At 65.9% G+C, this 20893-nt stretch overlaps 1 protein-coding gene across 1 annotated transcript in view; it reads right to left on the bottom strand.

Moving 5' to 3' along the window:
- Window positions 1-38: 38 nt before the first annotated feature.
- PITPNM3 (PITPNM family member 3) overlaps window positions 39-20893 on the bottom strand; it is a 58498-nt gene continuing 37643 nt past the window's right edge. The window contains exons 7-20 of the mRNA XM_045083172.1: window positions 20008-20197; window positions 19633-19755; window positions 19146-19330; window positions 17137-17309; window positions 15986-16156; window positions 14853-15047; window positions 14291-14439; window positions 12301-12417; window positions 10196-10312; window positions 9787-9935; window positions 9394-9543; window positions 7255-7438; window positions 5053-5181; window positions 39-3931 (exon numbers count right to left, since the gene is read on the bottom strand). Coding sequence (XP_044939107.1) covers window positions 3629-3931; window positions 5053-5181; window positions 7255-7438; window positions 9394-9543; window positions 9787-9935; window positions 10196-10312; window positions 12301-12417; window positions 14291-14439; window positions 14853-15047; window positions 15986-16156; window positions 17137-17309; window positions 19146-19330; window positions 19633-19755; window positions 20008-20197 — 2335 coding nt within the window. The 3' untranslated portion in view covers window positions 39-3628. The remainder of the gene's footprint in view (window positions 3932-5052; window positions 5182-7254; window positions 7439-9393; window positions 9544-9786; window positions 9936-10195; window positions 10313-12300; window positions 12418-14290; window positions 14440-14852; window positions 15048-15985; window positions 16157-17136; window positions 17310-19145; window positions 19331-19632; window positions 19756-20007; window positions 20198-20893) is intronic.

Raw genomic sequence — 20893 nt, 5'->3', positions numbered from 1 at the left:
AAAAGGTCCCCTCAGCTTTGCTCAGGACCAAGAACACCTTAAAGGCAAATCAGGTTTTTATTTCAGTGACAACATTCGAGAGTTAAAAACCAGCTCACATCAAAATCAAGACCAGTTTGTAAAAATCGTTGAACTCCATAGTGCTAGGCGTGGGTCTGGTTAGAAATCTGGTATTTTACATGTTCTCCAACGGATTTTGTACAAGGCAGCCATGAGGAGTGGGAGAAACCGTTGTCAGCACAGAACCATCCCGCACAGGTAACACTGAGGAACAGACAGGCCACCCCCCGCGGAGTAAACAAATAGAAACTGGATAGTGGGGTCCCAGGGTGGGGGTCCCCGTGAGCAGGCTGCTCCTCTCCTGCCCCTCCTTGTTGTCACCGGCCACTCTTTGTCCCAGGGAGGGTGAGGTCAGATTCCACCTTCCCTCCTGGCCCCAAGAGCAGGACCGGGCCAGGCCTCACTGCTGCTCAGGGACCTGACCCTAGCTGTGATTTTTACAAAAGTTCCCCCAAGCCTAGAAGGAGAGAGGGAGAGAGGGGTGGTTTCTTTTGGCGGAGCCGAAGAGAATAGGTTTCCAGAGCACGTGGCACCCAAACCCCGGGAATTGGCCGGACATTGGTTATTTAAGGCGGGGTCAAGCCTCGAGGCTCCTCCGAGGTCTGGACGCCCCTCCCGGGCAGGGCGGGAACAGAGGCTGGGCAGGGGCATCCAGGCAGAACCAGCGCCATCTCGGCACCTGCCACCACCAGCTCCAGTGTCTGACTTTCTTTTTAAAAAGGGCGCCGTACTCTGCCTGCAGGCCACGTCGGGGGCGCAGACTCGGCTCCCAGGTGGTAGGACGAGCGTCCCCTGCTTCTGGGAGCCCACGCCCCGGCCACCCCCGGAACGCAGGGTCCACACCTGCTCTTCCCCACCCCGCGCCCAGACAGGAGTCCATTCACCCGGACTCAGGAAGAGTCGGCTTCTTGAAACACGTGTTTTGTGGAGCCTCAGGGAGGAGTCGCGAGAACTTCTGAAGAAAACCCAGGATGCCCGAGAGCGGCCGGGCTGGGCGCACCACGTGCCACCGGAAGGGAGAGGGCGGAGGAGGGCGTCAGGCAGCGCTGCGGCAAGGACAGCCCCCGGGTCAGGAAGAACAAACATGCCACAGGAAAGACGAGGAGCTTTGGTCAGGCGGGAAGAGGGGCGACCGGCCCCCCGGGAGCGGGCGCACCGGGAACTGGAAGGGTTCTCTGGAAAACAGCCATACCGGGGTCGCGAACGGCTCCGGGGAGAGGCAGGGCCCCCGTCCAGACAACAGCACCACAGGGTGCTTTGTTTCTCTCCGACTGGAGTGGACGGACGCTACAGAACAGGCCACTGATCCACGGGGTGCGTGTGGGCTGCAGTCGCCGGGAAAGCGGGGCTAGGGGGCTCCCGCGCAGAACCCCACTGCGCCTGAGCCCGGCTTCAGCGTCGCCTGCGTGAGTCCTCCGAGCTCGGGACAGGAGTGGGGTGGCCTCCTGCCCGGTCCCCGACCCCAGCTCCAGACCAGGCTGCGAAGCCCCGCTCACGGGATGCAGGTTCCCTGCGGGGTCCTGGCGCGGTCTCTGTCTCCATCTCTCTGGCTTCCAGCCCGGGGGTGGCAAGGCAGAGAAGGCCAAGCTCCCCCGAAAGACTGTTATCACCCACATCAGTAGTTCCGCGAAGGGGACGCCCGCGGTGCGGCGTCGCATGTTCTGGAAACGGTGGAAGCGGCTGTGCGCGCGCGCTGCGGCCTCGCAGAGTGCCCCACGGATGGAATGTGGACGGAGGAGTGGCCCCCGCGGACCACCGGGCGGCAGGGCCAGAGCGGGAGCTGCCCGCAGGTGGGGCGGGCGGGGGAGGACACCCTGCAGGTGGGGCGCGCGCATCTGCTGCGCTGGAAGAGAATCGCGTCCAGGAGCGCGCGGGATGGGAGATAGGAGCCCGGCCCCCTCCGGCCCCAGCAGAAGGCTTGCTTTGCTCTGCAATTCACAGGTCAGTGCCAGCTCTCCCCGCCAGCAGCCGCTGTCGGGGAGAACGCCGGCCACAAGGGAGCTGTAAGAGGTAGACGCCGAGCGGAAGCAACACGGGGCCCACGTGGGTGCCTGCGGCGGACACAGACGTCTAGGCTCCGGGGCAGCCTGGCAGGGGCGCAGCCCTGTCTGGAGGAGCTGAGCCAGCTCTGGGGCAGCCAGAGGGGGCCCCGAAGCAGGCCATGGCCGCCCAGGGGGACAGCAGCTGGGGTGCAGGAGACCCAGGCCCCCTGCAGGGGCTCGCAGCAGGATGCCTTGGGCAGGCTCTGAGGGGCACCGCACTCTGGAAGCCAAGCCCTGCCAACCTCATGGGATGAGCCAGGAGGATGAGGGCACCAAACCCAGCGGAGTGGCAGGCGGAAGCAAAGAGAATACAACAGTTTGAGCCAAAATCACATGAACCCCCAGAATGCCTGGGTCTCAGCTCTGTGCCCTCCAGGAGCCAAGAGTGAGAATCAGTCTGAGCAGAGGTGGGAAGGGCGAGTCAGATCACTGCCCTTGGGGCAATGTCCCTGTTCCTGGGACACATGGTTTGGGCAGCAGTGGAAAGCAAGCTACCCCGTGGTGCAGGGAGCCCTTCCCAGTTTCCCGTCCCCATCCCCCTCCCAGGGGCTTCCTGTGAACTGGTGGGGCGCTCCGTGCCCGCAAGGGGCCCCTAGAGCCCCCCTCAGGCTGCGTGCAGCTACACCAGGCTTTGTGTAGCTCCAAGGGCAAGACAGCCCAGGAATCAGAAACCCGCACCAGTCTCAGCAAGGAGACCCACCCAATCCCATATGGAAGGCAGGCCCAGAGAGGGCGAGCAGTGGGTTTCAGGTCTCACAGCCAGCCCAGCTGGGCCAGAGCTCATGGCTGAGCTCATAGCTGCAGCCTCATAGGGGAGGGCGCCAGGCAGGGCCCTGGGAAGAGGAATGACTGTCCTCATGGGCCACAGGAGAATGGTAACAATACCGAGGACAAGACGGAGACAATGGACAGCCGCAGGAGGACAGACCGTCAGCACCAGACCCCGACCCCCCAAGGCCCTGGACAGACATTGCAAACACAGGAGGACCCAGGGGATATCCTCTCACTCCCAGAAAGTGGCCACTTGGCCCCAGGAAAGCCAGGAGGCCCAAGACGGGGACCCAGGATACGACAAGAAGGATGGCGCCAATGCCGCTCACCCCTCCAGCAGACAGCCAGAAAGCCGTGCCTGCCAGGGGCCACTGGTCCCCGGTCTGGGGGCTTCTCCCCTCCCTGCCCGGCACCTCCAAAGCCTTAGGAGCCCAGCAGGATGGTCAACTCCGTCCAGCCCTCCTGCTCCAGGCAGGCCCACTCCCCAGGATCACACCCACAGCAGCCCTGACCTGGGCTTGTGGTCACTGCACCGCACAGGGAGGCAGCTGGGGCTGCACACAGACCCTGGGATCTCCCCCTCGTGGCCCGGGGAGCCCCCCCGGGCGCGGCAGGGTCCCTCCCCGCTCTTGTTGGACACTGCTGGACAGACACGGGAGGGAAAAAGCAGGAAAAGGCCCGTCTCGGGGAGCAGCAGCTCCTCCCAGCCCACGGGCAGCCGGCAGGGCCCCCCTGCTCTGCACACAGCCTGGCCTTCAGGGCACCGACTCGAACTTGGGGGGCCCACGTGCCCAGCTGAGCGCGGCCAGGGGCCGCTCATGGTCCTTGTCGGACTCGGGCTGGCTCTGCGCCCGCTCAGGCTTGGGGTTGGCGGGCGGGTCGGGCTGCTGCACGGACATGGTGCGGCGCAGGTGGTTCCGCTTGCGCAGGAACTCGGGCTGGGCGTGCAGGCCAAAGCTGCCCTTGCGCAGGACCATTCGCGAGTTGTTCTTCTTGGGGCGCGAGCGGTGGCCGGCCTCCAGCGCCGCCAGGTGCACAGCGTAGCCCTCGCTCAGAAACTGCAGGGGTGGGCGAGGGGGACAGGCGTCAGGCGGGAGTGGCCCCATGCTGCCCCCACCAGTGTGGCCCCTCACAGCCCTAGCATGGTCTCCAGCTTCCCCGTGGAGCCTGGCGGGAACAGGGAGCTCACCACCACGCACAGCTCCCTGCCAGGCCTTGGATCTCTGAGCCCTTCCATCTGTACCCGTGGGGCACACCAGACCTCTGGATTCTTGATCAGGGTCGGGGGGAAGCCCCCGTTCTTGTCACTTGCCACTGAATCCCCCAAATGCAAGGCTGTCCCATCACCCAGTCCCTACCCCACAAACCTCCATCAGGTCTTGGCCCCCACAGTGGCCTTCTTGCCCACCCCCGCACTGGGTCCTCAGACCCCAGCTCCCCAGACCAGCAGCAGCTGCAGGACCCCACCGGGAGAGTCTCCACTCCACCCCACCGGGAGAGTCTCCACCCCACCGGGCCTCCAGAGTCCGAATCTGCATGGGGCAAGCCCCAGGACAGGTGTGTGCATCCGAGCCAGAGAAGCCCGCCTCGGTTCCCCCTCTGGGCGGGGCACCGCCTCTAACCCGGGTCCCACCCTGGGGGCGCTGTCTCTGGCCCACATCTGCTGGTCGCCCTCACACCCTACGTTCCAGGGAATCATCACCTTCCCTTCAATCCCCTCCTCCTCCTGCTCTCAGTCCCTGGGAGGGCAGCACCTGCCTGCTGACCCACGCCAGGAAGAGGCTGTAAGCCAGGCCCTGCCCCCAACCCCAGAAGCTGGGGCTCCAGCTGTCATCCGCGACCTCTGCCGCCAGTGCTCCTCGGACCCCAGGCCTTTCCTGGACAAGTCCTTCAAACTCCCGAAAACCAACCCTGCCCCCGTCTTAGCTGTTCCTCCCTGGGGGGCTACCACCCCGTGCTCCTAGTCAGGCATTAGGCCTTTATGTTCCCTCTACCCCGCTGGACTGGATGAGAGGACACCTGAGTCCACCCCCTGCGCCCCACACGGCGCCTGGTCCAGGGCACGTACCCACTAGCGCGGGGGGGAACGAATGAAGGGCTACGGACCAGAGAGAAGCATTAGCCGCCTACGCTGCCCCCCCGGCCCCCGTGCTCCCGCAGGCCCGCCCAGCAGCCCCACCTGGCACTGGGTCTGGTACTTCTTGGCCGGCCGGCCCACGATGAAGATCTGGGAGGGCGGCAACCCCAGCACGCTATAGACCGAGATGTCCTTGGTGGAGCCGTAGGCCGCGCTGATTCTGATGAAACACTGAAACACAGGCCTGGCCGCTTCACCCCACGAGCCCCTGCAGGAGCCACCCGTCCCGCCCCGCCCTGTACCCCAGGCCAGCTGCAGGGGAAGTCGGGACCCCAGCGCCTGCGGACCCCACTGGACGGGGCGTCAGGGGACACGGGGCCAGGACTGGAGGCCCGTGTTGTCTGGCCCCCGACCCACAACCTGTGCCGTCCACAGGAGCCCGGACTGCAGTGTCCACCGGCTATGGGTCTGGGCACCCCTGGAGATGGCCACCCTCACACTGCTCGCTTTGAGCCCCCACTCTGGTCCCACCATCGCTGGGGAAGCCCACCGACTGCCTGGGCCTCCACCCTGCCTTCTTCAAGGACAGTGGCCTCTGGCACTGAACCCAGAATGGCTTCTCGGGGCTCTGAAGGTCCCATCCCCGTGGCGCGCCCACTCCTTTCCTCCCAGTCACTCACAGCTTCAGCCCTCACAGGCCGGGGCCCCTCATCCTGCCTCACACCATCCCCGGAACTGCTCCAGGGTCTACCGTCTCACTTCTAGGGGCTCGGGGACCACGCGGTTCTGGTGCCACAGCCTCCTCCTGCTCCCCAGAAAAACTCTGCCCGAGTCCCACCTCCCACCCTGGCCACCACCAGCCCTGGGGAGGACTGTGCCCCAGCTGTGCCCCAGCTGTGAACCAGCCAGGGGCTTTTCCTCCATGGGGAGGGATGCCCCGCCCAGTCCCACCCCTGCTCACACTGCACTTGCCAGCAGGGAGTACACCCCCACCCAACCAGCCCTGGGACCTGACCCTTCCCCTGCCAGAGTCCCCGACAGTCCCTGCCTTTCTCTCAGCCCCACGGCCAGCCCCTGGATTTGGGTCAGTCTTGCTGTTGTTGGCCTCCCCACCTCTCATTTGTCTGACCGTGCTGGGAACTTTCTGCAATGCTTCAGTCACTGCCGCTGCCCAGCTTTCAACCCTTCCATGGCTCCCCATTCCCCTCAGCAGAGTTTATGGTCAGCCTGGTTTGCAAGGTTTTCAAGGCCTTCCAACATTCAGGCTCCTGATGACCTTCAGGCCTCTGATGACCTCCAGGCCTCCGGTCCTGCTTGACCTGGGCCTGACCCTGTGCACACGAGCCTGAGAACATCTCAGGCTTCTGTCTACCTCAGTGCCTTTGCACAGGCTGTTTCTTCGGCAGACTCACATTCTCACTTCAGGACTCAGCTCAAAATGTGTCACCTCCCAGCAAAGTCATGTCCGTCCTTGCCGAGAGGCCTGTGCTCACGGCGGACCACGAGGTTGTCAGTTTACCTGTCTTTCTTCCTCTGATCAGGGACTGGCAGACTTGGTTGTGAAAGCTCAGATAGTGTCGTAGGCTCTGCACACTTGCACCCAGCGTGAACACCGTGTAAGCAAGGGACACAGCCGGGCTTGACTACAACGGTGTTCACGGGCGCCGAAATCTGTGTTTCCCGTCCTCCTCACATCATGAACCATGATCCCCCTTGGATATCCCCCTAACCACTAAAAACTACAGAAACCATTCTTAGGTCCAGGCCCACAGACAAAGACTGTGGGTACCCTGAGCCCTGGGTCGCTCTCCATCAGGGTCTCTCCGAGTACAGAACGAGCCCCATGTGCTGTGTCTGATGCAGGAGGCGGAGGCAGGGCGTGCTCCTGTCTAAGGAGCTCCCCGAGGATGCTGTGCTGGGGCCGGAGTCCCACCACGAGGACCGCCCTGGCTCACGGTGCCGGAAGGACAGCAGAGCTCAGTGGCCCGACGGAGCAAAGTGGCCACTGAGATGTCCACTGAATGAGCAACCACGCACGGAGACAAGAGTTCAGGCTTGGGGGCAGGAGATAAAGGTGGAATCGTGGGACTCTGGGATTGTGGGCGAGTCACCGAGCCTCAGGGAGCCTGGCCGTCCTCATGGGCCCCTGCGGACAGCACCCACCGCGCCCAGCTGTGCAGGCTCGCGGCGAGTTTCACAGATGCGCTCTGCATGCAGGCGCGGGCTGCAGGCAGAGGACAGAGGGGAGGAGCGCGCAGCAGCGTCGGGGTCCGGCCTCGCCTCTGCCCAGCCGCAGGGACTCACCTCCTGCACGAGGTTACGCAGGAAGATGGCCTTCTGCCGCAGGGGGTCGTGCACCAGCCCATCGGAGAAGAAGATCATGCCCTGGGGAAAGTTGTGCTGGGACAGCCAGGACACCACCCGCTGCTTCTGCATGTCCGGCCGGCCCGTGATGTACAGAATCAGATAGCCCAGGTCCTGCCAGTGCCTGCGGGCGCACGGCACACAGGTCCAGCCCAGGAGCCTGCAACCGCCACACTCCCCACCTGCCTCTGCCCGGGCCAGACCCCACAACCTGCAGCCCCTACACACCAGCCTGTGGCCCCCAGCGCCCCCAGCCCCCCCACCCTCCCGCCTACAGCCCCCAGGCCCCCCAGCCTCTACCCCTCACCTCAGCCCCTACCCACCCACCCACCTGCAGCCCCCAGCCCCCCAGCCCCCAACCCCCACCTGCAGCCCCCAAGCACCCCAGCCCAACCCTCCCACCTACAGCCCCCGCCTCTCCAGCCCCCACCCCCCACCTGCAGCCCCCAGCCCCCCAACCACCACCTGTAGCCCCCAGCCCTTCCCAGCCCCCCACCCCCCCACCCCCCACCTGCAGCCCCCAGCCCCTACCCACTCTCCCACCTGCTGTCCCTCCTGCAACCTGCAGCCCCCCCCAGCCCCCAACCACACCCCACAGCCCTTCTGAGGAGACCCCATGAGAACCAGGGGGAAGGACTCCAAAGTCACAGGGAGCTGAGCCAGACATCTCCCAGATGGCCCACAGGCACCACGTGCCCACGAGCAAGCTGACCCCCACTGCTGCCCCCTCTGCTCCTGTCCCCTTCTCCCAGGGGCCTCTGATGGCACGTTTCCTAACAGAGACAAGCCAGCTCTGCCTGCCCTGCTGTCCCCATGTCCCCCCTTCCCGTCCCTCCTCATCTCCTTCCAGCAGGGTCTGACACCCCTCCCCTTCAGCTGGCTTCTCTGCCCTCGCTCACAGCACCCCAACTCCAGCCCAGCCTGGGCAGTCCCCCAGGACCCTGGTGCCCAACTGTATGGTGGGGGAATGAGTGGACACTGCCCCAGCCCTGAGAGGGCTGTCCTTTGGCCGATAGGGACCAGTCCCAGATGCGCCTAGAGAGGTGTGCGCGGCGCGGTGTGTGCCACAGGGCAGCTACCTGGCTATACTTAATGTGGCTTCACACACCTATCTCCACTGCTCTGTTGGCTCCCCCGTGTCGTGTCCAAAGGTCTCCCTCCTCTGCACACCTGGGACCCCCAGCGTTCTGCCCCGAAGCGTCCATCCCCCACAGCCACACACAGGCAGCGCTGTGGCCCATAAGCCTTGGGCTCTGTGGCTGACCCGTCCCCTGGGCAGCCTCCGTGGCTTCCTCTCCTCCTCTCCTCCGCATACCCCTGCCTTTCAGGGCCCCCTTCTCCAGGAAGCCTTCCCAGCTTCCCAAGAAGCACCAGCCCAGCAGGAGAGTGTCCACTGTTGACTTCGCTTGGAGCCGTGCGTTTGCTGGGCTTGAGAGGCAGCCCCGAGGGAGCTGCATGTCCCACATGCGTACCTGCACGTGGTCCCTGCCCCGTGAGTCTGGGTGGACCCGCCACTGCATACAACCCACAGACCACAGTGGGAAGGTCACCGTGACTCCCAAGGCTGGGCATAAGAAGGCTTGTAGCTTCCCCCTTGGTGCTGAGGAGACCAGCCACAGGGGGCAGCCACGTGGACAGACAGTAAGCGAGCCCCACCAAGGAACAGGAGCTCACGTGAGTACAGAAGCCATGTGGGACCCCAGCCCAGACAGCCACCTGGCTGCAAGTCACGGGGACATGTGACAACATCCCGGCAGAGCCCGGGCAGCCCACGGAACCAGGAGAAACAGAAAGGCGAACGGTTACGTTTGGCTGCTAAACGCAGAACCCTTTCTTGCCCAAATACTCTGATCGTGTCTGGGATTGGAAGCCCGGAGGCCGGGCCTGACCCTCTGCAGGGATGGGCGGACGCGGCGAGGGAGCGGGGAGCTGGGGTCCGCGAGCCGCAGGGCGTTTCCAGGGGACCCTGAGTCCCTGAGACCAGGACTTCCCGGCCCAGAGAACATGCGGTTGTCTCCCTGGGCTGCGGGCTACAGCCCCGACGGCAGGACACCTCCCTTGCGGGGAGGGAGCACTCACCGGACGACGTCCACTGCGCCTGGCCGGACCTTGGGGTCACTTCCCATGATGGACACGCTGGCTGCGAAGGACCCGTCGATGCTGAACACCACGCACTCCATGCCCCGGGGCAGCACCGTGAGGTAGCTCGTCGCAAAAGTCTGGTCGCCCCTACAAGGCACCTGCCTGCGGTCAGCCGTGCGTCCGAGTCAGCTGTTAGCCTGAGGCCCGAGGTCAGCCTGCAGCTGGGGTCAGAGCTCAGTCTGGGGCCGGGGTCAGAAGGAAGCTGGCTGGCGGCCCCGTCTGTCCTCCTCTCTCCCCACGGACAGTCACGGGCCCGCAGGAAGGCGCCCCGAGGCTTCCACTTCCAGACGGCCCAGCGGGCAGGGCCATGGGGATGAGCCGGCGTCTCACCTGACAACCATCTTCACGGGGTAGACCCCAACTCCCAGGCGCCGGGGCCGCGGCACGCTGTATGTGATCCGGCCACTGCCGTTGGTGATCTCGGTGTCCAGGTGCACCCAGCGGCCCGAGGATGGCTCTGCCATCACCAGGATGTCCACCTGCCCACGGCAGAGGGTGGGGACTCCCTGAAGACCGGGATGGGGAGGGCCCTGCCAGGGAGCTCTCCTCCCACTGCCCTCTCCGCCTAGTGCCCTGCCCGCCTCGCAGACCCACCGAGGACCCGCCTTCCCCTGGCTCCCCTCTGAGATCTTCTCCTGGCTCCCACCTCCCCGCTACAGGCAGTAAGCAACCCCCGCCCCCGCCAGCCTCTGCCCCTCCTGCCACATGCGGCCTACGAGGGGCAGCGTGGACCCCGTACCTTCTCTCCGGTCAGGGCCACCATGTCAAGGGGCCCGTACATGAAGCGCCCCACCAGGACCTGGGGGCCATCTTCGGCCGCGATCACGTCGTTGGCCCGGTGGTTCGCAGTCACATTCTGGAAGAACAGAGCGGGCTCAGCCGGGGCTGGCTTCTTCCCGACACTGTCCCTGGGACAGGCAGGGGACGTGTCTTTGCTGCACCACGCCTTCCTGGCAGACCTTCTGAGCCGGGTTCCATGGGATCCTCAAGAAACGGGCCCACGGACTCCAACGCTGTCTCCAGGGACAGATGAGCTTGCTCTGCTCCTGACCGTCCTGCACAGCAGCAGCCGGTCCCCTGACTGTCCTCCTTCCCGGGTCCTGGCTCACATCCCGCAGCCATTTACTGGGGTGGGGGGATGGGCCAGAGTGGAGGGAGCGCGTGAGAAGGCCATGGCCTGAGGAGGCCGCGGGAGCCTGCACCATGCTCTGGGGCCTCCTAGACACCGAGTCATCTCGTCTGTGACCTCCCGCCACCCCTGTCCTTGCACTTGTGGCTTCTGCTCACCCCACGGCTCCGAGGCCTCCCTCCCACCCACCACGCTCGGCCTCGCTCCGAGACCTGAATCCCTCAAGCCAGTGACCGTCCCCCTCCAGCGCTCTCCCCACACCTGCCTGGGCTCCCCTCCAACCCTCTTTGGAAAGCACCGTGGACTTGTCGCGCCCGGGATGCAGTCCCGATCCTCGGCTGACCCCGCGTGAACCTTCTGGCACGCGTCCCGTTGCTCCCGGCCCAGCCGCGGCTCACCCCGGTGCCCCAAATATGCGTGGCCTAAAGGCCAGCCCAGCACCAGCACCTCGACAGGAAGCCCCTGCATGTGATTCAGCACAGGCCCCTCGAGGGCATGGGTCCCTGAGCTGGGCGCTGGGCACACAGGGAGGAAGCAGTCAGGATCCTGACCTAGACACAGTCGCCACAGGCCCCCCCCAAGAACTCTCAAGGGTGAAGAGTTGATCATGCAAATAAACCATGGAAGATGCCCGTATTGCCTGTCACCGGGGAACGCAGAGCCACGCCACCAGGAGACCCCACGTGCACTTGCCAGGGTGGCGGGACCCCTTATCGCTGCCCCCCACCCCACAGGGTGCAAAACCGTGCAGCCTCCTTGGAGGAGCTCGCCGGCTCCTCCCACAGACAGATAGCAGCTGCCGCTCCGAGCCACCCTTCCCTGCCGGGTCTGCACCCCCAGAGTGAGAACTTGTATCTGCCGAAGGCTGACAGCATTGCTTCCAGCAGATGAAGGAGGAGCCCCAGATCGCCCGGCAGCCAGTGAACGGGACAACGGTAGGTCCCTGCGAGGGAGACTGCTCGGCCACAGAGGCGCCTGGAACGCAGACGCCCCACAAGAGAAGCCAGATGCAGACGACAGCACGCTGTGTGACCCGCACATGGAGGTGGGGGAATCGACGGGCGGTGGGGTGCTGAGGGGCACGAGCAAGGCGTCTGCCCCCGAGGCCATGAGTGTGTTCCAGAACAGACGGCAGTGAGGTCTGCGTACATCGGTGACCCTGCCGAGGTCCATGGAGCCGCACAGGTGTACACGTGGTGTCAAACGCAGCTCTGTCTCAATACGTGTGTTCACAAAAACTGCCGGTCCACGCAGCACTGATCACCTCAGGGTGCACAGCCAATGTTCCCACCAGACTCGAGGGGCCCACCAGGGCAGGGGCTCCGTCCTAGGCCCTTGCTCCCTGCCACACGGGAAACAGTGGCCTCACCCACACTCGAGGACAGTTGGCCAAGTCGGCACGTGCACTTATGCCTCCCAAACTCCTATTCATACTTCAACACCCCGCAGAGGTGACTCTTGCTCACGAAGCCCTGCGTGGCCTGGCCTGAGAGTCCTTTGCTCCGTCTTCTTCCTCTCCCTCTGTCCTGGCAAGTACCACAGCAGGCCACACTCGGGGCACAAGCCCCACGGTCATGGACAGCACTCTGACTCAGGTCACACCTATGGAGGCCGTACCTCCAGCAATTCCTCCGGAGCCAGCATCTCCCCCGAGCCAGCCACCCCTGGAGCCCAGGTCCCCGCGCCCCCGCTCCCAGCAGCCACGGTGCACGCACCCGCAACTTGACCTGCGTCCGCTTACGGAGCCACTTCTCCCGGGGCTTGGCGGGGCTCAGCGCCGTGGGGTCCAGACCCGCACTCTCCTTGACGGTCACCGTCTCGTAGCGCATAACCTGACGGACAGCGAGGGAACAGGGCTTCAGGTCAACCCGGGGCCGCCCGGCTCCCTCTGTCTGGGGCGTCAGGCCCACTTGCCAGCCTGGGACACTCAGGGGGGCTGGGAGCCCCAGGACCCGGCAGGACCCAGCAGGACCCAGGGCTCCAGAAATCTCAGGGGCTTGGCTGTGGCCCCTTCTGCCTGCTCCGGGCCTTGCTCCTGCCGCACTCCCCACACAGCCCCCCTGCTTGGCCCCTCCGCACTGGGCGTACTCTCTATCCCCCGAAGATGCTGCTCCAGTGCTCGTCCCGAGGATGGTCTCTGTGCCTCCCAGAACCGTGGCATCTCTCCGTGGCTCCCACGGTCATACCCCATGAAACACTCACCCCATGCAAGGCTCCCACCTGCCCCACCTCCCTCCTGTACCTGCGGCTGGCAGGCTCGCCCCAGGCCCCAGCACCGTTCTCCAGGAGGCCCCCTGACTGCACCCTGCCCGCTCAGAGGTCTGCTCCCCTCCTGCTGCTGCCCCGCCCTCCCGGACTGTCCTGAGTCCTCCAGATCCCAGGCTCCCTCCCCAGGGGACTCCCTCCGCATCCGGGGGCGCGTGACCACAGATCTGGCCTTTGGCCGGTTCCGCACAGATCTCCTAAATCCTTGCCACCTCCTGAACACTGGGGGACTATAGGTGTCCTTTGTTTGTTAGTGAGGGGCATTTGGGCCCCACCTAGGGGGGAGCCAGTGGCTGGGAGAACCCCAGTCCCGACCTCGGTGGAGGTCGAATCAATCAGCAGCAGCCACTGATTTGACCCGTCCTGCTGGGGAGTGAGGCGTCCACGGAAACCCAGAAGGAGGTGGTTTGTAGAGCTTCTGGGTTGTGACGCATGGAGATTGGGGGACAGTGGTGCTGGCTGGGGCACGGCGGCTCTGCCCCCATCCCGCACGTCGCCCTGAGCCTCTCTTTCACCCGCTGTTCCCGAGTCATGCCCAACACACTGACGATCCCGTAAGTGAAGGGTTTCTCTGGGGTCTGGGAGCCGCTCTCGCGACCTGATCAAACCCAAGGCAGGCTTGTCGGACGACCTGGCGACCACCTGCACCTGGGGTTCGTTCTTGCGATAGCTGGCAGCCCGGGGGGGCCGAACCCCCAGCCTGTGGGATCGGATGGGGCCCCCAGGTAGGTGGGCTCAGAGCTGGGCTGCTTTGACAGACAGCCCGCTGGAGCGGAGAGCTGCCGGTGTGGGGCAGCACACACGCGGGAGTCGGGGCACCGTGCCCGTCACTGCCTTACATGCCGTCCACGTCTGCCCTGAGCTCCGGACCCCAACCCCCAGCCGGCACCCCCTCTTCCAGGTCCAGACCTCAGACTTGGCTTCCCGCATCCCAGCCTGGCCCTGCTCCTCCCCAAACCTAGAAGCTACCCCCCTGGTGCTCGGGGACCCCCCCTCCATCACAGCCAGCACCCGGCTGCCGTCCCTGCGTTGGGCTCCCAGGCTGGCCTCACAGCGGGGCTCCGGCTCTCCAGCCCATCAAGCAGCAGACGCGGGTTCCCCCCAACAAGTCCCGTCGGCGGGTTGCCCTCCCTCGCCTGAACCCAGCCGTGGCTTCTCGTGGACACAGGCACCCCTGGCCCCCAGCCTCTCTGAGGACACTGAGCCCCTTGGAGGAGTAGCCACTGACCACTTGTCTCTGTGTCTGAAGACGGGGACGTCGACCCAGGTACTCTCTCCTGCGTTTTCTAGAAAGCACCGACCCAAAGCCAGTGCTCGTCTGGCGACCGACCGCCTGACCGCATGACCCCGGCCTGGCTGACGGCTCCGGGGCCCAGGGTGGCGGGCAAGGCAGCCCTCCCCCACGCGCCGGGACGGGCCTTCCGGGGAGGGGCGCCGCACCTGTCTCAGGATGAAGGCCACCACGTCCGTGGACTCCCAGTAGCTGGCGTGGAAGAGGTGTGGCAGGGCCATGGTGGGGAAGGCCGTCAGGACATCAGGGCAGTACAGGGCGTAGTCAATGCGCCTGGCGCCCCACCACCTGGCTGTGACTGTGGGCGCGACAGTGGGGTGAGGACAGCGTGGCCTGCTTGGGCCCCGACTGACCCGCGGGGCCGTGTGGGCCCAAAGCACGGAGCCCCCGGCCTCCCACAGCCCCTCGCCCGCCTGCCCCCAGGGCGGGGGCTGCACATGGTCACTGGCAGTGGGCGCCGGCCCCACAGAGACGTCCACTCTCATCCCGGGATGCAGGGACTCCCAGTGGGAAAACTGAACGCTGGGGAGAGGGCTCGGGCGGGGGCTGAGGTCAGTCTAGGCCAGGGCTCGGTCCACAGGGCCCTGTCCAGGCCCAAAGCTCAGGGCTCAGTCTGGACTTCCTCTGCGGCTCCTGGCCTGCCCTCTACAGCTGCCCTGGGGAGGCCCCCTCGACTTCCGACTAGGTGGGGCCCCAAGGACCTTCACTCACCGTGGGAGGCACCCACTGGTGCCAGGCTGTCCGAGGACGCCGAGCTCTCACTATGGGAGCTGTCCTGGCTCGTCCTCCGTTCCGGGCGCTGGGCCCTCAGGCCCTGGGGAGACGAGGAGGGGGCGTCCGGAAGCGGCGGGCTGTCCCGTGAGCTGCCCTCCAGGAAGAGGGGACTGTGGGCACGCAGGGCATCCGCTGTGGGGGTCATGTCACAGTTGGGCCATGGTCCTGGGTCCCCCAGCCCGCACCGCCCACCCCTTGGGGCCCCCGATGGGCCTTCTGCAGCCCTGACCTTTTCCAAGGCATGGGTCGTGCAGGCACAAGCTGTGGAGCACGGGCTGAGGTCGCAGGTGACCCGGAACCACATGCTCGCTCATACAAAAGCCTCCCTGGGCCGCGTGGGCCGCATGGCTCTCCAGCCCGGGGCAGGGCCACGCATTCGAAGGTGCACGGGGGCAGGTGCGGAGCCACTTCTGTCAGTGGGAGCTCCTGACTCTTGGGACTTTTGGAAATTAAGTTTCTGTTACAGATCGGGGCTGGGCTGGTTTTTAAGCCTGAACGAATCGCAGGCCCAGCAGCTCCCCCCGACCTGGTCTGGAGCTCACAACAGGCTTCCTCACCTGGGCCACCGTCCAATCCAGGCCTCCCCGCCCCTGCCTGGCTCACCCCACTTGAGCCCCAGAGGTCACTGGCCGTCCCCCAGCTGCCGTGTCCCTGCTCCCCCTGCAAAGTTCCTCTGGATCCCTGTCCTACAGCTCGTCCCCACCTGTCCCAGTGCCATGGTCCAAGGCCCCCCCTTGCGTGATGCCCACCAGGCTGGGACACTCCCAGACCTGCCCCTCCAGCGTCAGCACCCAGCGTGGACCCCTGGACTTGCAGTCCAGGTCAGCAGCTCGGGCCATATGCTGGTGCTAGCCGCGGGAAGCCACCGGGGTGCAGGGCCTGAGCCCCCCATCGCCTCCCGCAGAGCAGGTGCACACCGCCGAGGGCTGGGAAGGCAGGCGAGGCGGCTGCTTCCCCTACCACCTGTCCATCTAGAGCCTGCAGACCTGCTCTGCGGGGGCTGGTCCCCCGTCGGCAAGCTGGTGGGGCCAGCCCGGGGCCCAGCACGCTCGCAAACCCCGCGAGCCTACCCAGGAGGAGGGACTGTCCGTCACCCAGCGGGAACCTCTGGTAGCGGGGAACGCTGACCGGCGGCACCAGGTGGAACTTGGGCTCCAGCAGGGGCTCCAGCCGTGAGGCCGAGGGGTCGGCACAGTGGAAGAAGCTGTACACCTGGCCGCAGGCGGGGCGCACGTGGAGGCCTGCGGGTGAGAGGGTGCACGGGGCCTTCTAGTTCCTGCCCCCCCACCCCCGAGTGCAGCTTTGAGTCGCCCACCCCCTGCTCAGGAACCTGCCACGACCCGGCTACGCACAGGAGCACAGCCGCCACGCTGAGTCCCGCGCTCAGCCCCCGCCCCCAGGAGCGGCAGCAGGTGCCCAGCGCTGCGGCTCCCCACCCAGCCTTCGTGTCCCCTTCTCCGGTGTCCTTGCTCAGGCAGCCGCCCTGCCCCCTGCTCTCTCCTGGTCAGACTCCGGCAAACCCGTCCTGCTCTCACGTAGCCGCTGCCTGGGCAGATAGGGCAGACAGCGGCCCCCTCCCCAGAGGCCCAGCCCCTGGGCTCCAGTGGCCAGAGCGGCAGAACACTCCTCCCGCAGACCAGCAGGCGTCTCCACTGAGGCTCCCCGCCAGCCAGGCTCAGGAGACTGGCCGCTCCAGTGTCCGGGAGCCCTAGGTTTCCTTGGCAACACCGAGGGCGGCCATGGGATTCTGCCTCACCCCCCAGCCTGCTCCGGCAGGGCTCCCCCTTCTCTTCTGTCCCATCAGGTGCACGTTGGGGGAGCTCTGCTGCAAAAGGAGTTTGAGAAGTCCTGGAGTGCAGAGCCTCGAGGTGCCCTAGTCTCTGGGACTCCCCTGTGACAGCACTGGTTGGAGCAGGTCGTGAGCTGTAGGTCAGTGGGGGGGGTGGGGCAGCCGTCCCAGGCTGGGGGTCCGGGTGTGCTGACCGGCTGCCACAGGTCTGTGAGCCTGCATGCCGCGGAAGGAGGGCAGCAGGGAGCACACATGGCGTCTCTGAACAGGGGTGTGAGAGCCCCCCGCGCCTTTGCCCCATCAGGGGACACGGCCGTCTCCCCCAACCCCATCCCTTCGCTCTCCCTGTGCCCCACCCTCTCCCCCAGATGGAGGGCCTGATGGCTGCTGCAGAGACACAAGGCCCCTAGGGCCATGGCCCAGGCCACCCACCGTCCAGCCCGGGCAGCACCGTCCTCCGCATGGCCAGGACCAGGCCCAGGGGCGAGCCGAAGAGGAAGAAGTCGGACACGTCGAAGTCGAGGCGGCCCAGGCTGACCTCAGGTGGCTGGGATGCCCTGGGCGCAGGGGGCTCAGCCTCATCCTTCAGCACGCTGGAGTGGATGCTGTCCCGGGGAGGGAGAGAGCCGGCGGGGCTGTTAGGGACTGCATGCGGGCTGAGCAGGAAGAGCCCGGCCCTCCATGTCTGCACTGGCTCTGTACCAGCCGCCACGGCCCGCCCGCGTGTCCTCTGAGGGCCAGGTGGGAGGCTTTGGGGTCACTGGCCCTCCACCTAGGGGGCTCCGGTGCCAGGGCTGGCGGGCAGCCAGAAGCGACTCTCGGACAGACGCTCGTGGCCACCCTCCGACAGCACTGTATTTTCACAGCGGGGCTGAGGACTTCGGAACATGGAGCACCGTGCCCGTGGGCAGCCCCGCCCCATGGTGCTGGCTCTGTAGGGAGGCCCAGCCCACACACATGGCCCCAGGGGCTTCACAGCGGGCAGACACAGATGCAGCCAGCTGTCACCTCCCTCCCCTGCAGCCTGCGGAGAAAGGAGGCGGAGAAAACCCCGCAAATCCCAACCAGTCCCACCCCAGGCACCGCTGCCCCTCAGAGCCCAGGCGGACACCCTGTCGGGGACAGGAGTGCAAGGCCAGACAGACAGGCTGCAGAGCTGGGGGCCTCCCTGACCTGCCAGCTGGCCTGGAAGCGCAGCTCAGAGGTTAAGACCGTCCGGGGCCCTGATCCAGGCATCGGTTAAGCGCACGCGGATTCAGCCAGAACCCTCGAGGTGGGCGTGGGAGGGGATCTTGGAGGTCACAACAGGGTCCCAACAGGACCAGTGCTGGTGAGCGGCCTGCCCTCTGCAAGCGAGCGTCCGGGAGCTGGACCTGAAGGCCGGACACCCCTCTGTGCACCGCAAGCCTCTCATGGTGAGGACGGCGCTGGGGCTGGGCGGTCCGCGTGGGGGATCCGGACGGTCCCTACCACACGCCAGCTATGTCACTGCCCGAGAGACGGCCACCTGTCCCCACAGCACAGAGCAAAGCCGCCGACCTCTTCCCACTCTCCAGATCCGGGCCCTCGTAAAGGGGAGAACCGGGAAGGTCGTGGTTTCACTTTGCAACCCAGACATGAGCTGCGTTACGGTTTGAGCCTCGGCAACGCAGAGCCTTTGCTCTGGCCGAGTCCCCTCCTGGAGGGCGCCTGGGACACAGCCCTGACCCTCGGGACCGTCTTCGCACAGGGAGGGTCCCCGGGGCTCCGCCTGCAAGTCCCAAGAGCTGGGAGAAGCCCTGGATTGGAGTCCTGCGACCAGGTGAGACGTCCTCACTGATGAAATACTCCCCTTGGAGAATGCTCCCTACTACTTATCACGTGGGAAAAAGTCAGGAACGGTCGCGAGACGAGGGGTTTTGTCCAAGGAAACCCGTGCGGGAAGCACATGAATGGTGCACGTGGAAGAGGGCCGTGGACACGCCCAGAGCAGGTCTGCTTTGCAGAGTCTGTGATGACCTCCCAGGACAGGTCACGGTAAGAAAGGGGGCAGGAAGCAGAGAGGACAGAGGCCAGGGCGTCCCTCCCCGCGTGGGCCAGCACCGGCCTGAGTCCTGAGTGCGGGTGCAGGCAACTCACAGAGCTCTGGGCAGGAGGCAGCACCCTGGGGCCTGGGGCCCGAGGACACGGGCCATGTGACCCCAGAAGCTCCCCCGTGGGGGCCTCTGTGGCCCTCGGGGGAATACGGAGAGCACACTCCTGGGGCCGTTCCCGAAACACACCCTGTCTGCTCTCGGACCACCTCCTCAGAACCGTCGGCGGGGCAGGGGGCAGCGAGGCCCGGGGAGGGGCCGAGCTGTCCCGGGTCCCTGCCGGTCCGGAGCGGAGCAGGGGCAGGGCACAGGCCACCTCCGAGGCCGGGTCCCCTCTGCCGCGGACACGGCGCAAGAAGGGGCGCTCACCTTGACAGGAAGGTGTGATGCTGGGCAACGGCCTCACAGTCATAGGTGGACGAGTCGCTCTGTTTCCGAGGCAACGGTCTCTGAGGCTCCTCGTCCTCGGGCGCGCTGGACACGTCGATGCTGCTCCTGCTGAGGCGCTTGCTGCCGGCCAGACTGCACGCCTCGCTCACCACAACCGGGCTATCCTTTGGGGCCACACAGAGGACAGAAGGGCATTGCTGCCACTGGAGATGCCACCGGAGACGCCAAGCCCTCTGTCCTGAGATGCGGGGGGGGCGCTCCCGAGGGAGCCGGGGTCTGGCGGCCCTTGGGACTCTAGACCCAGCCCGCGCCAGGCCCCAGTCCCGTAGGGCTGCGAAGCCACCCACCCAGGCAAATCACCTCGGACACGTGTGTGGGGCTGACGTCACCTCCCCCAGGAGAGGCCCCTCCCGGAGCCAGACCCCCGGCCTGTCCCACCACCTTGTCCCTGCCGTCCGGCCTGCACCTGCGTGCTGCTGATGCTCCCCTTCCGGCTGCTGCTGCCCGGGCTGTCCCCCGAGGGCCCCGCGCTGTAGCAGATGGCGTCGAAGGCCAGGAGGCCCCCCACACAGTCCCCGATGAGACACACCTGGAGAAGACACGGCTGGGACCAAGGCTGCCCACTGCTGACCCTGCACTCCCCACCCAGCCAGAGCACCGGATGCCTGTCCACGGGAGAGGAAAGAACCTGTCTCCGTGAGACACGACAGAGCCCGCCAGGGGATGGATGCTCAGGCTGCGGTCATGGTGGGCATGACGACGGCTCAGGCCAGGGTGTCGCAGGGGTCAGACTCGGGCCTGGGTCGGGCTAGGGCAGGGCAGGTCGGGGAGGCCGTCCTACCTGCCCACTGAAGCCAAGCCCATCCGGAGACCTGAGGAACTCCGCGTAGACCTGGTTGGCTCGCTCAATGACGGTCGCCACCGCGTCCTGGTAGCGCGGGGAGGAGATGGCCAGCAGGGGCAGGGCAGCCAGAGGGACGTGGTCCTGGCTGTTGCCGAGGCCGCCGTCATCGTGGCTGTAGGGGTTCAGGCTGCAGACAGGGTCAAGGGAAGCCCAGCCAGGCTCAGGCAGGGGCCGGTGTGGGGCTGCACACTGGGCAGAAGGGAGCACAGGCACGAGCTGGCCATGGTTAGGCCCCTGCTCGGGGCTCTAGGGGAGGGGCTGAGTGAGAACCAGAGGAAACAGGGCACAGGCGGGGGGCTTGGGGGCAGACTGCGCTGACTCCCCTGTGCGCTGTCATGACTCCGCCCGCACCAGCCTGGGATGTGGGCCTGGGGTCTCCTGGGACAGCTGCCTTCCCTGCCCTCTTCTGCTGAGCCCCAAGGGACACCGCCACTGTGGGGAAGCCACCTGGTGTGGACTGGGGATGGGGGACATATCATTAGAGCAGACTTCCTAGAGGAGGCGGACTTTGGCCTAGGTCTCAAGGACGGCTTCAGGGATGTTGGAAGGAGGAAGGAGAGCCTTCTAGGCATGGGGTCCCGTGTCAGCCACTGCTTGGAGATGGGCACACAGCTGCACACGTGACCTGTGTCCATCCTTCTCAGGAGAGGGTCACAGCCTTTGTGACCCTTGTGAAAGGTGGGATCCCAGAAGGGACTAAGAAACCTTGCCCTACAGCATCTCCAAGGCCAGTGGACAGTCCGGCACCTTCGTTTCCCTGCTTCCCCTCCAGCAAGCCCCTCCATCTGTGCGTGGCTCAGACCCCTCTGGGACCAGACCCCGG

Source organism: Mustela putorius, unplaced genomic scaffold (genome assembly GCF_011764305.1).
Source record: "Mustela putorius furo isolate JIRA1106 unplaced genomic scaffold, ASM1176430v1.1 tig00000695_pilon_pilon_pilon, whole genome shotgun sequence".
Taxonomy (NCBI): Eukaryota; Metazoa; Chordata; class Mammalia; order Carnivora; family Mustelidae; genus Mustela; species Mustela putorius.
This window is presented reverse-complemented; position numbering and strand designations above follow the sequence as displayed.